We start from the raw sequence: 13,449 nt of genomic DNA on the forward strand, positions 1-13,449 counted from the left end.
TCCTTCACCTTCAATAACTTAAAAACTACCGACCCCAGAGATACGAAACGAAGTCTAAGTAGCTCAGGCTTGGCCAAACAAGGGTACGAGGCGGGTCTCGCGATCCGTGCGTGATTTGTAGAGCGAAAAAAAAATTCCAAAGTTGGTCACGCAGGGCTTGTGAGACCCGTCGCGGCGGGGGTCACGCAACTGTTGTGTGACCCGTCTGAAGTGAGTTAATCAGAGTAGGGTGCTGTATAATGTTATATTTATTATTGTTATTTCTTATGTCTTCCAGTTTATTTCCTGCATCAATGTTCTTGCCTTCAAACTCACCTGTTTTAGGTCTAGTGGTGTTTCAATTTTTAGAACATAACCAAATAAGCATGGTAAACTTTACATCAGTTTAAGAATTCATGCATTAACTACTGACCACCACACCTGTCTTTGAACCTGTGACACGTGGGCTTTGGTCGTACTCTCCAGTGTTTGATTGTTGCTCATTCTCCTCATTTTGCTCAACTATAAAGGGGTCCATAGCTTTTGTCAAAGATAAAACTGTAAAATGAATGATAGTTTCAAAGCCTCACAGACTGCAAGGCTGCTCTCAGATGATAGATTTAGTGATGAACGAGGTGGGCAAGGGAGTTATTTTAAAGTTATTTGGGCCTTTGGTCTCAAGGAATGCAAAACTACGAGCTCCACTTATTGGAAACGACACTCTGTTTACAGTCCCTCAGTGATGTTTAAGCTCGGGCACAGTGTTACCTCAGTGGGTGTCAAGCTCTGCGACAGTGCTGATGACCCTAGTAAAAGTTAAAAGTCCTCAGTGATGTGTTCTTGCTCCTGGGTTATATTGGGAGTTTAAGGGTCCCCAACTACTTGGCTCTGTTCAAATCTGTTCTTTTGCTGATGAGAATTAGATTCAAGGTCCCACCTCTCAAATAGCCTTACAGTATTAAAATGGCATCAAGCCAGTACTTGTACCTAGTTTCTTAGTTCAAAATCCTGTGTTGGTTTGTAGGTGGCTAGCGGGCACTCTGGTGTGGTTTGCTTCTTCTGTCCTATCAAATATCTATCGTCCTTATCTCAACTCCTTCTTTTCTTTGCATGTTATTGTCTAGTAACACCTGTTCTTTGGCACTTATATGACCTATTTATGCTGCAAATCTCTTCCTAAACTAAAACTAATGATGGTTAATGTGTGTGGCTGATAGAGGCAGATGCACGTGTGTCCGAGGACATAGATGAGCTTGACGCATACATGAACTCCATCAAGTCCGGCGCCATGGACACAAAGACTCGCATGCGTCTGAAGGGAGATCTGCTCAGGCTCAGGGTAGAGGAGCAAAAGCTGAGGAAGCTTGTCAATATTGCTCAGCCAGCGTCTCTTCCTCCTCTAAAGCAACCGTAAGTCCATTAGTAATTATTTAGAGAAGGTGGATCATGTCCAAGATCCTTTTCTATTTTCCTCACTTTCTTCCATGCTCCTCTGATAGATCTTTTTTTTATTTTCTTCACTATTTGTTTACGTTTCTCTGATAGATCTTTCTATTTTCTTCACTTTATTTTACTTTCTTCTGATACCTGGATACCTGGTGGTGTCATCTCTGACTCAGAGGTTGACGTGTAGTAATGACCCTCCATCCTTCACAATCGTGAGCTGCTGTTGCACATTTTGCCATATCCAGACCAGTTCATATTCTTATGTTGTCCATCTATGTTATTCTTTTGCCTTCCTCTGGCTCCCCTGCCCCACATCTCTTCCTCAAGCACCTCTTTCACAATGGTCTCATGTCGTTTTAAGTGGCCATAGTATTGTAGGTCTGAAATTTTAGAGCGCCATTGTGTCAGGACAGTACAGTGAAACACTTCAAACATAGTGACCATAGTGTTTTGAAAAACATGTCTGATGGGGTTTTTCCCCTCCAGATCTGCTGTCCCAGTCAAACCTCCAGCAGCTGACAGCCTTTCCAGAAAGCTCCATGCTCAGCAAAAGCTGCAGAAAAAAGGCCCTCCTGTCAAAACTGTAAGTTTATTTTGCATTCTAAATTCCCTTTTACTTTTATATTTCAAACAAAAAATATGTATCCATTGGAAAATGTTTGTTCCTTTTTATTAGGTCATGTCACGCCTTTCTGACTTTTAAAGTTTATTGATTAACTGATTCCGTCCATTCGGCCGCTGATAGCAGCTCTGAGTTTTTCCGCTGCCTCCATTCGACCGCTGTGAGCGGCTCAGCGAAATTCGAAACAAATGTGCACTTTTTAACATAGTTCCTACTTTTTAAGTTGTGGAAAGAAAGTAGAATTTGTAAACAAGCCTGACTTCAATCTCTGAGCACCAATATCGATCGAAACTCCTCAAAATTCTTGCAAAAATCGTTGTTTTGTTATCGCTATGTAGGCTAGATCTAAAAAACACGGAGCCTGGTATAATAAAAAGGCCCTTCAAAGAAGGAGGGAAAATACAATACGAACAGATTATATGTCATTGTTACTGATATAATCAGATTCCTCTATTTATTCCCATCAGTTTGGTATAGGACAATACATATTAGAGTAACTTAGAGCTTTACAGTAATGCATTAAATAGATGCATCCCAGGTCTAAAACTGAACAGGGAAAAATAATTCTGTCCACAGCCTGAAAAAATCATGGATGGAATCAGTTAAAAAGGAAAAAAGAAGCAGACTTGTTGAAAAGAAGATGCAAGAGGAAATGTTACATTTCTGATTTTTCTATCATTGTTCAAAGGGAAAGTCTTCTATATATATATGTACTGAAAATAGATCCCCGGCTTTCTAGTGACACACACACGGATGATAATCTGCTGAAAAAAAATCTATAGAGCCATCCCTTTTCTTCTTTTTTATATTTTCTTAGAGGAAGGTTGCATCTAACAAATAAAGAAGAGTAAATAATGGCTCTATCACTGCTTAGAATTTTTTCAGGAGGTTATCTCGGTAATATGTGTGTCACTTTTCATGGAATGGCCCATTACTATTTTGAAATGGTTCCTGGCATAGTTTAGCATTTTGTTCATTTGTGTCGCTCTGAGAAAACTGCTGCCGCAAGATGCAACGGCTTTTAAAAAAAATAAGCTTGGAATTTCATTTCTATCTCAAACAAGGTTATTTGAAATAGGGTTAGTTTTACTGTTTCTAAAACTTAATTGAAAAGGATTTTGCTTTAATACTGTTCCAAATATTTGTTTAACAAATTTTTTTCAGTCATGGAGAGGACAAATTTTTCTAAAATCTGAAATTGTTTACTCATTTGGATGGAATCTCAGTTTCGCCTCTCGTTTTACAGGCTCAACAAACTGAATTTGAGCAAAAACCAGATGACTTTGAGGAACAAGATGAAGAGGAGGAAGAAGGCGAAAATACACACATTTCTGACAAAACCAAAGAGTCATCAGCAAAGAAACCAAGTTCATCACCAACCAGCTCTTCCAAATTCGAAAATGTACAAACTAATGAAAAGAAGATCTCCAGAAATAATGTTCAAACCTCAAAGACAGCTGTTAAAGGTCCTACGTTACCACCCAAAGACGTCTCCAAAAAGTCTAGGGAAAGACATGCCAATGTTATGTCGACGGCTGCTGTTTTGAGTAAGTGTAAACATGGATGTTTTTGTTTTTTAATTTCTCCATCTGAAGACATTTGACTCTGTGCAGCCCTTTGATATCACCTTTTGACCCCACAGCATCAATGTTAATAATTTTTTTCCTTAATTTATTGTTGACAAGAAGCACATAACCTATGTCGATGAGTCACATAACTACATGAAAAGAGATATAATTCCTCTTTTGTTGATTTTCAGAGGAAAATTTGGTTCACAATGGTATACATAAATACATACATATAATGATTTATTTCCAATACATAATACACAATGTCACACCAATATCAACAATCAACATGCCTTTGTTGGTCTCCTCAGTGCAGTACCTTGTTTAATAGATAGTGCTATCATGTCTTTCTCAAGGACACGCATCATCGACCACCCACATAATTTCTATGTCTCTGACATGATAAGTTTGACTTTATTGTGAGCCTTAGCTCACTAACGACATGGCTAACATAGCATTATGAACCAATAAGACTGAAAGTGCAAACAACTGTTTTGGGCTTGGTACACTTTTTGATTATCATGATTGTCATTTGTAATGAAAACCATGAAACAAAATAATTGGGTGGCTTCTAACCAAAGACTGCTAGACAAAAAGAATGGGGAAATCTTTTTTTACAAAAATCAGTTGCTTTCTCCTTCGTCACTAATACCTCTGAATTGCAGACAGTCGTTTATGATCCTAAATTTACACATACTTTAAAAAACAAACATTTTAAGGTAAAATATAACTGTAAAAGATAAAATGTTTTTAAAAATTTCTCGTGGAAAAGTACTTCCATCATGTTAGGGAGACCACTTATAACAAGTCCGGAAAAAACGAGAAGTCTGTTATAAAGACACTATTCGAAAACCCCGTTTTTTTCTCCTCTTTACCTTTGTAAATAAAATACTGCTATAGCGCTATCAGACAAACATGCGAGTCGGTTATAGCGGAATATTGCTGCTGCTGTGCACAGTGCATAGGCCAATTATACATAATGTAAAACCTCGCCTGTTGAGAAACTTGTTGGTGATCTAGCGAAACAAAGAATGGGAGAGTCCACGTGTGTCAACAATGAAGGCCGGATCGAATGAGTAGGGAGGGTGTGGCATGCGCAGACAAGCTGAACACATCGCGTGATAGGCCAGCGTAAACCTAGTTTAGATTATCAAGGCCTACCATGCCTCTCACTTCTCCTATGTGGGGATTGAGGGGTCTCAGCAATGTGATGGATGGAGCGAATGTGTGACGTGCGCAAGCAGACGGAATGCACCACAGGGTGTTGTGGGGTGGGGGAAAAGACAGCGGAAGAGTTAGCCCAGAGACCTTTCTTTCTGATCGCCAACACCGAGCTGTCAGTCAACATCGCTAGCGCTAGAGAAAGAAACCTGATTCGATTTTTGATCAAGTAAGACCTAGAGGTCATGTTGAAACAAAATCATCCTCAAGGGAGATAGCAAAAGGAAATAAACAGAACACCAAACTCATAGATTAGGCCTTCTTTACAGTTTCCCTTGAATTTATTACTAGATCCTTTACAACGAGAATCCTGCTATTACGGACATTTTGCACCGGTCCCCTCCTTCTCGTTATAACAGGATTCCACTGTATGTAATTTGCTCTTGGTTATAAATCTTTATGATTACACCTTGTACCTTGTTCTTCTCATTCAGATGCAGAAAAAGCTCAACAGAAAATATCAAAGTCCTACGAAGAAAACGACCCAGATTATGCAATGTGGCTTCCCCCTGAAGGTAAAAGGACAAGAGTCATATAGACTCTTAAGAAATTTGTAGCATCATCACAAAATGAGTCCATTCTTTGATTACAACTATAAAAAAAACATTGGTATACAAAGATAAGTCTTTGTGAGCTTTGCGAAGCGGATAGAGGTTTTGCCAAAGCGTGTCAGTTGCCGCATAACAATTAAGGTCTGGTGCCTTATAATGCATATTTAAGGTATTGTGTGATGACACGTCTCAAAACATGCAGTGTGTGTGTGTGTGTGTGTGTGTGTGTGTATCACATTGTGCAGGGGCAAGATTGATGGGCTCATGTTATCTGACACTCTCAATGATTATGAATGTGTTTATTTTCCATCATGCACGCAAGGTGATTTGAATTTGGAGACAATTGTATGGAAAAACTTTATCAGGTCTTTTGAGATGAGCTGTTTGACACGTACGTGTGAGTGTTAGTGAAATGAGTGCTGCCAATACAAAGAAAATATAGCAGTTCTATAAGGCGTATTGTTTGAGGTATCAGCAAATTCAAGTTTTATGTGTTCAAGTTATCTGTGACTGATTGTACACTGGCATTTTTTATGCATTAGTTATGCTTTTATCTGTTGTATGCAAAATACATTTGATTCTGGAGTGTGGAAATTATTTTATCAAGTGTTTCTTTTAGTCTGTTGTGATGCTGTTAATGCAGCCCACCTTCTAAATGGACATCTAGATTACAGTGGAAACCTGATATATATCAGGGATGGTGGGACCAGAGAAAAAGTCCTGTTATATCATTTTCCTGTTAAATCAGAAATGCAAGGGAAGTAAGCATTTGTGGACTTAACCAGCTGTATTTATTTATGGATAGTTTCCGTTGCCACAAGTACCCACGAACAGGGGTTTTGGCCATGTGGCAGGCCTGTGCATGACACATTACGTGGGACATTACTAAGCCAGGCTTAGGGCTAGATGGAATTCTGCAGCACAACGCAGCCCTCTCTCGCTTCACCTGCTGTGTGTGCTTGCAGTGGCGTGGCTGGCTCTCTCTCTCTCTCTCTCTCTCTCTCTCTCTCTCTCTCTCTCTCTCTCTTTCTCTCTCTCTCTCTCTCTCTCTCTCTCTCTCTCTCTCTCCCTCTCTCTCTCTCTCTCTCTCTCTCTCTCTCTCCCTCTCTCTCTCTCTCTCTCTCTCTCTCTCTCTCTCTCTCTCTCTCTCTCGTTAACGAGTCTTTGTCCCTGCTAATTGGGCTCCAATGATGCCCGTTATTGCCGATAACTTTTAATAGAGACAAAAAGTAGGAAAAAACGCCCTGTTATTTCTAGATCCCTGTTATTACCGGGCCTGTTGTATATGGTTTCCACTGTATATTGTTTGGTTGGAACATTAAACATTTGATCAAAATTTATCTAGAACCAAATATCTCTCAACCAAGTGTTAAGAAAAAAATGAATTGAATTGTACATCTGTATTTTCTTTAGCAGTTCGTATTGATTAATTAAAGTCTTTGCCATATGAAGTAATTAGAAATGCTCACCAGTTGATGTAGGTAACCTAGTAAAATTTTCAAGATACCAGCCACATAGTTAGAGCATACCATTGTTGATATAATGTGCTTTTATTTCACTGTTCCTGTATGCTGTAGTTTCAATGCCAAAGTGTTTATGTCCTAACAGCAGACAGTATTATGGTGTTTTACAGAAGGCTTCAAAATGTGTAACTGGGTTTTTTTTATCTTTCATTCCAGAGCAATCCGGCGATGGCCGCACCAGCCTCAATGACAAACTAGGGTACTAGTAGGGTACCAGATGCTGATCTGGATGATGACTCGTTGCTGATAGGGAATATACCTCAGCTTGAATACATTTGATGATGAAAGAACATCACTAGTGGACTACATGGATACATGATATTGATAGGCAAAGTGAAGCTCTACCACGTGAAATGTGAAAATTTGGACTTCCAAAAATGATAGCATAAATTAGTTGCTGGGCACCTTTTCAGTCTGTTGTGCCCAAAGCAAAACAGGACTTACTACAGCAATCTGACGGTCATGCTGATGTTGAGGTTTTTCCGAATGTGTATCACAGTGACTCGCTGTATAATTAAATTAGTTTTAACCGATCTGTGTATATCATCATCATCATCATCAATGCCTTTCACCCCTGGCAGGGTATAGGCCACATACAAGCTCCTTCCATTTATCTCTGTCCTGAGCCATCCTTCCAAGCTCGTTCCAAGTGAGCTTCATTTCTCTCATGTCCCTTTCCACGCATCTCCTCCATGTTTCCCTATGGCCTACCCCTGCCTCGTGCTCCCTGTGGGTTCCACTGCAGTGACTGTCTTGTGATGTTTCCGCTGGGCTTTCTTACGGTGTGTCCCATCCATCGCCACTTTCTTAGTCCTATTTCTACTTCTATATCCTTTTGTCCTGTCCTTTCCCACAGCTCTTCATTTCTTATTCTTTCCTGCCACATAATTCTTAAAATACTCCTCATACATCTGTTGATGAAAGTCTGGACCTTATTCAGTACTGTCTTCGTTGTCTTCCAAGTGATCTGTGTATATAGAATGTGTATATATGTGATGATTTCATTTCCTGGAATGTAACTGAGTTACAGTGTAGATATCTGTTTGTCACCCAACATTTTATGAAGTTCTAGGAATATTTGTTCTAGAACATTTAAAACAAATTACCTTCAATATATGAAAATAAGAAGGGGGGGGGGGTTGGGGTTGGGTTTTCTCATTTGGTATCATTGGAGATGATGATTTTTCCTTTGTAAGGAAGAAAAAAAGGCAAGCAATTTTACTCATGATTCATAATTATGAAAGTGGTACAGGTTGCCAAAATAAAATTTTGCTCCTTATATTTCCTGCAGTATTGATGTCTTGCTGTGTTGGTTTAGAACATTGTTGTTGAGGAGTGAGTTGCCTGTTTGCACAGTATGATGTTAACAAGTGCTTGTCTGTGTCCATGTATGCGTGTGTGTGTATGCGCATTCTGGAGTGTGTGTGTATGTGTACTGGTAAGGGCAGGAGCTTGTGTATGTATGCATGTCGCGACCTCTGTACTTTCTTGTCCTATCTCCAATTTTAATAACGGCGAAAACAGTTCATAACAAAGAGTGAGCTTAAAAAGAAGTCTCATTTTCTATGTAAAAAAAAAATGGAAATAGGACAAGAAAGCACCGAAGTCGCGATGTGTTTAGGTGTGCGAGAGTGCATATATATCTATTTTTTCTCCCTTTGTTTGGGCATGAGTATGAATGTTTTACATTTGTTTAAGTGTTAGTAGGTATCTGTTTGAGTAGAAGAGAGAGAGAGAAAGATAGGTATGAAGACGTGAACAGAAGGCATTATTCTGATGATTTCAGCAGTGTCAAGTTTGAGAGAGATTGCGAGAAAATATCGTCAATGATTTCAAGACAGTTTACAAGAACTAATAGCTTTGCCTTTGTGGTAGGCTACATCTTTGAACCTTCAACTTTGGTTTCATTTACTGAGAGTCACTTTTCACATTACCACATGATGTTGCTTTCAAGACTTGAATGGTTCAACTCTTCTGAAATAATTCTTTAATCATAATAAAGCAAAAATGTTTTGTAAACAAAGAGTTTTTGTTTTGCAAAAACAGTTGTTTCATATAACTGTACTGTTAGTGATAATATACTTGGGAAAAATTCATTGCTCATGATTCTCTTTTGTTAAGGGGGGGGGGGGGTTGAGTTGGGGGGTTTTTCAGATTTATTTTTCTAAAACAATATTCAACTGACAGAGACCTTGCAACATGAAGTACTTATACTAATAATAGTACTATTTATTCTGGTGGAAGATAATTTACATGCTAACAAGTTGTAGCACGTCTATATTTCAGTGGGAGATGCTTTCCCTATTTTTGGAGACCTGCAGAACCTTCTCCATTGGAGGGATTGTGTCTCCTTTATCTCTCTATAAAATTGTATGAGTTTGGAAAGTTTGAGAATCTGGGTTTTTTAATTAAAGAAGCTTGTATCGAAGCTGGCTGAGGGATATAGATCATAGGTGTAGCCTGGCTTGATTTTTCTGGAGTAAAAGAGCCCACTCCACAAGATACTGGTAACGTAGTTTAGAGTTCTTAAGTCTCTTCTAAGCAAATGTGGGGAAATCAGATCTTGTAGTGTGAAGGGGCGCCACTGGTAGGTCCTACTTCTTTACTTTCCTTCTGTTTCTGTCTATCTGTCTTAATTTGTTCCAAAACTAAATGGCCATTATAGCGTCTTTAATGTGCTTCTCTTTACTTACTACATGTACTCAGACTTGGGTCTCTTCAAAATACAGTGGAGTACACTTATAACGAGTCCGGAAATAACGAGAAGTCTGTTATAAAACCCTGTTTATTTCTCTTCTTTACCTCAGTAAATAAAATACTGCTGTAGCACAATCAGACAAACATGCGAGTCGGTTTTAGTGCAATATTGCTGCTGCTGTGCACAGTGCTTAGGCCAATTATATGTACATGTAATGTAAAACCTCGCAAGTTGAGAAACTTGTTGGTGATCTAACGAAACAAAGAATGGGAGAGCCCCAAGGAGTTTAAAACTAATGGAGCCTCCTCTCTCTCTTCGCGGCGCCACGAGCAGTACGCCGCGGTGGGGATCAAATATGGCGACCGACTGTGGGCTAAATCACGAATTGTGGCGTTTCTTTTTGTAGAATCTTATCGGGCTGGGCCACGTTGTGGGGTGGGCGGGGTGGGGGAATGCACGCAAGGAAGAGGGGATGGGGCTGGGATGAAAGAGGAGGAGCGGGCCTTGGGAAGGGACGAAGGAGAATGGGAAAACTTAAATAAAAGAGAGAGAGAGACAGACAGACAAAGAGAGAGAGAGAGAGAGAGAGATTGTGATCAACTGACAGGCTGACAGATAATGACAGGGAGGAAAAAAAAATTCTGTGTGTGATACGGACTGTTCAATTCTTTAAGAGTTTTAAGTTATAATCTAGTTTAAAAATCAAAAAGATGTATAAAATAAGAAGAAAACCTGTCCAATGAACATAAAATTATCAAACATATCAAATTATAAAGATAATCTTTCAAGATGCTAAAATATTTAATTGTAAGAAATGGATAGAAATATACTTTTAAACTGAATTTAAGGCATGATTGCATGATTCTAGGCGTGTGCCAAAACTAACTTTATGTGTAAGGAATAGCGATCACTAAAAAGGATTGATGCCAGCTTTATCTGATTGCTAACAGTATGTCTTGGTCTATAAATAATAATATTATTGATTACAATAATTTTGTTTCCTGGTTTTCACAAAGTGGAGCGCACAATGATTTCAAATATTTTAAAAAAGAGATAACAGCACCTTTGGAGGTGTGATCGCGAACTTGAGCGTGGATGGCCTTTGATGGGTTGGGGGTTTTTTTGTTCAGTAAAGTATGATATGGAGAGTAGCGTGTTTAGCCCCTTATTACACTCCAGAGGGGGATAATTTATCATAGTGATGACTCTTGTGTAGTAAAATTTGTTGTTGCTTTGTTTGGTTTATTTTTTAACAGCAGAATCTTAAGTGAACCGGAATTATTGATTGTGGGATCTTAGGTGAAGACTACAACAATAGAATTAAACCGAGTATAGTTCTATCTAACAAGACTCAAACTCTTATCCACCCCACCCTACCCTCTCCCCTCATCTGATATGGTTTGGTGTTTCTTTAACATAGAAAATATTCATCATTATTGTAGTTGAGTATTGATTTCATATTCTAATGGAGCCTCCAGATATCTGCATTTAGTTAGACAACAGTAGCATCTAATTTGCACACACAATGGAAAGCAATATCTTTAATTAAAATGTATAATATATACATACACACACATAATAATTATATATATACACATAATAATTATATTTATGAATAAGAATACTTTTTTTAAATTTAGTATCTCGGTCTTTCTGCTGGGGTGTTGTATCCCTTTCAGTCTGGGTTGGCCTTGGCAGGTAGCGCCGGAGCCAGCCTCTTAATACTTATGAATATTAATGATCTAAATTGTGTTGCTGGGGGGCATAAAAACACTTTCATTCAAATTTTTAAAAAGGAAAACAACTTAACTGAGAAAACTTCGGTCCACTGCAGCATCATATCGGTTCTACACTTAAATACAACACAGGTGCAAGGCATTTTTACTAATTGACTTGCCTAATCTCAAGGACCTCGGAATGAAACCTTTCTTATCTACATTTCAGTGCGTGAGTCGGGCATTCGCGCAGAGCAGGTAGCCCACAGTTCCGCCGCGAGAGAGGGCTCCTATCATGCGTGCGGTGCCGCCCACAGAGCATCCTCCATTATTTTTAATCTCCTTGGAGAGCCTACATGTGTCCACAATGAAGGCCAGAGTGACTGAGTAGGGAGGGTGTGGCATGCGCAGACAAGCAGAACGCATCGTGTGATAGGCCAGCGTAAGCCTAGTTTAGATTATCAAGGCCTGCCATGCCTCTCACTTCTCCGATGCGGGGAAGGAGAGGTACGAGTGCTGTGATGGATGGAGCGAATGTGTGACGTGCCCAAGCTGACAGAATGAACCACAGGGTGTTGTGGGGTGGGGGACAACACAGTGGGCGAGTTGACAGAGAGCCCTTTCTTTCCGAGCTGTCAGTCAATATCGCTAGTGCTAGAGAAAGAAACCTGATTCGATTTTTGATCAAGTAAGACCTAGAGGTCACGTTGAAACAAAATCATCATCAGGGGAGATAGCAAATAGAAATAAACAGAACACCAAACGCTCATATAGAGGCCTACTTATCAGTTTCCCTTGCATTTATTACTTAATCCCTTATAGCGAAAATCCCGCTATAACGGACATTTTGCACCAGTCCCATCCCTCTCGTTATAACAGGATTCCACTGCAATAAAATTGAAGAAGCTGGCGTTTTCTGCCCGTCAATTTTTATATAATTTATTGTGTCTATTTAGTAATACATTCACACCTAAATTTTATTGGAAACCATTGATCAAAGGTACAAAAATTATAAATTTGCTGCTTGAAAGTACGCTAAAGCTTTGAAAATCCTCAAATACTGGTGACTTGCAAATTTTATCTCTAACACATGTGACCCCTACCGCCTTCAATCGCAAATATCTTGACTTCTATTTAAGATAGTTTGCGTGGCAGGAGGGGGGGGGGAGTCCTTTTAATGTTTGACTTTAATGAAGCAAAAATTTCCAAATTCCAGACACAGTGTTGTGTCAGGGAAGTAGTCTCCATGCTGCATGGCATTGTTTGTTCCCCTGCCAGGCCATTTAAACACCTTTAGATCTATTCCTGTTTTTTTGGAATGGTCCAGGTTGTCCGCTTTACCATTCTGTCATTAAGTTTCAGACTGCTTTTAAGACAATAAATAAATGTCACATTTCTGACAATTTATCACTGCGTGGCAAAGTGGATTTTTTTCATGTAAGGAACAATAAATCCCTTGGCCCATCCCAGTAGTGACAGCACTTTAGACTGTCTACGTCGTTTTATGCAAGAAAAATTCTGAAATTATGCAAAATGAGCCCAAAAATGAGAAATTATGCGGTTCTATTAATTTTAGCAAAGAATGGTAAAGAAAAATAATCAGAAATTATGCAAAAAAATTGATCAAATTTTGCTAAATTATGCGGGGTGCATAAAACCACGGGGACAGTTTAGATGGCCAAAAGCTTCCAGAGTTTTTTAAGTGTCAAAAGCTACCAGAGTTTTTTAAGTGTCATTTGTTTTAACTCAAAACCTGTTCTTTCTGTAATTTATTTTGCTTTTCCCACGGTTGGACGGTTGCACAAATTGCGCTGAAAAGCACAGATATATGAATGTATTGAAAAAAGCCTAGTAGAAAATCTAGATCAATATTATCTTAATATGGAAAAGAACAGGAATTTCAGGCGTGGCATGGACTACAAAATGGGTTAACGGAGTGAGGAGTCTTAAAAGTCGAAGCAATAACTGTTGTGAGCTCGCCAGGTTCCTGGTCACCAACATTCATTACCAGTAATATAACAATAATAACAGTAAGATGATATTGTTTCTGGAGTGTAATGCTAAAAGTCAGGGGGAAAGTTAACTCCTAATGTCCGCAAACATGTACCTTTTTTTAATCTTGGAAA

The 13,449-nt window shown here is 39.1% G+C and overlaps 1 protein-coding gene across 2 annotated transcripts in view; it reads left to right on the forward strand.

Annotated features, from left to right (window-relative positions):
- The window catches only part of LOC101857396 (kanadaptin), a 17,001-nt gene extending 9,477 nt beyond the window's left edge, over positions 1-7,524 (forward strand). For both annotated transcript variants that reach the window (XM_035968571.1, XM_005093696.3), the window contains exons 8-12: positions 1,197-1,389; positions 1,912-2,008; positions 3,294-3,594; positions 5,271-5,351; positions 7,067-7,524. In XM_035968571.1, coding sequence (XP_035824464.1) covers positions 1,197-1,389; positions 1,912-2,008; positions 3,294-3,594; positions 5,271-5,351; positions 7,067-7,116 — 722 coding nt within the window. In that variant the 3' untranslated portion in view covers positions 7,117-7,524. The remainder of the gene's footprint in view (positions 1-1,196; positions 1,390-1,911; positions 2,009-3,293; positions 3,595-5,270; positions 5,352-7,066) is intronic.
- The last annotated feature ends 5,925 nt before the right edge of the window (positions 7,525-13,449 follow it).

This window comes from Aplysia californica, unplaced genomic scaffold, assembly GCF_000002075.1.
Source record: "Aplysia californica isolate F4 #8 unplaced genomic scaffold, AplCal3.0 scaffold00068, whole genome shotgun sequence".
Taxonomy (NCBI): domain Eukaryota; kingdom Metazoa; phylum Mollusca; class Gastropoda; order Aplysiida; family Aplysiidae; genus Aplysia; species Aplysia californica.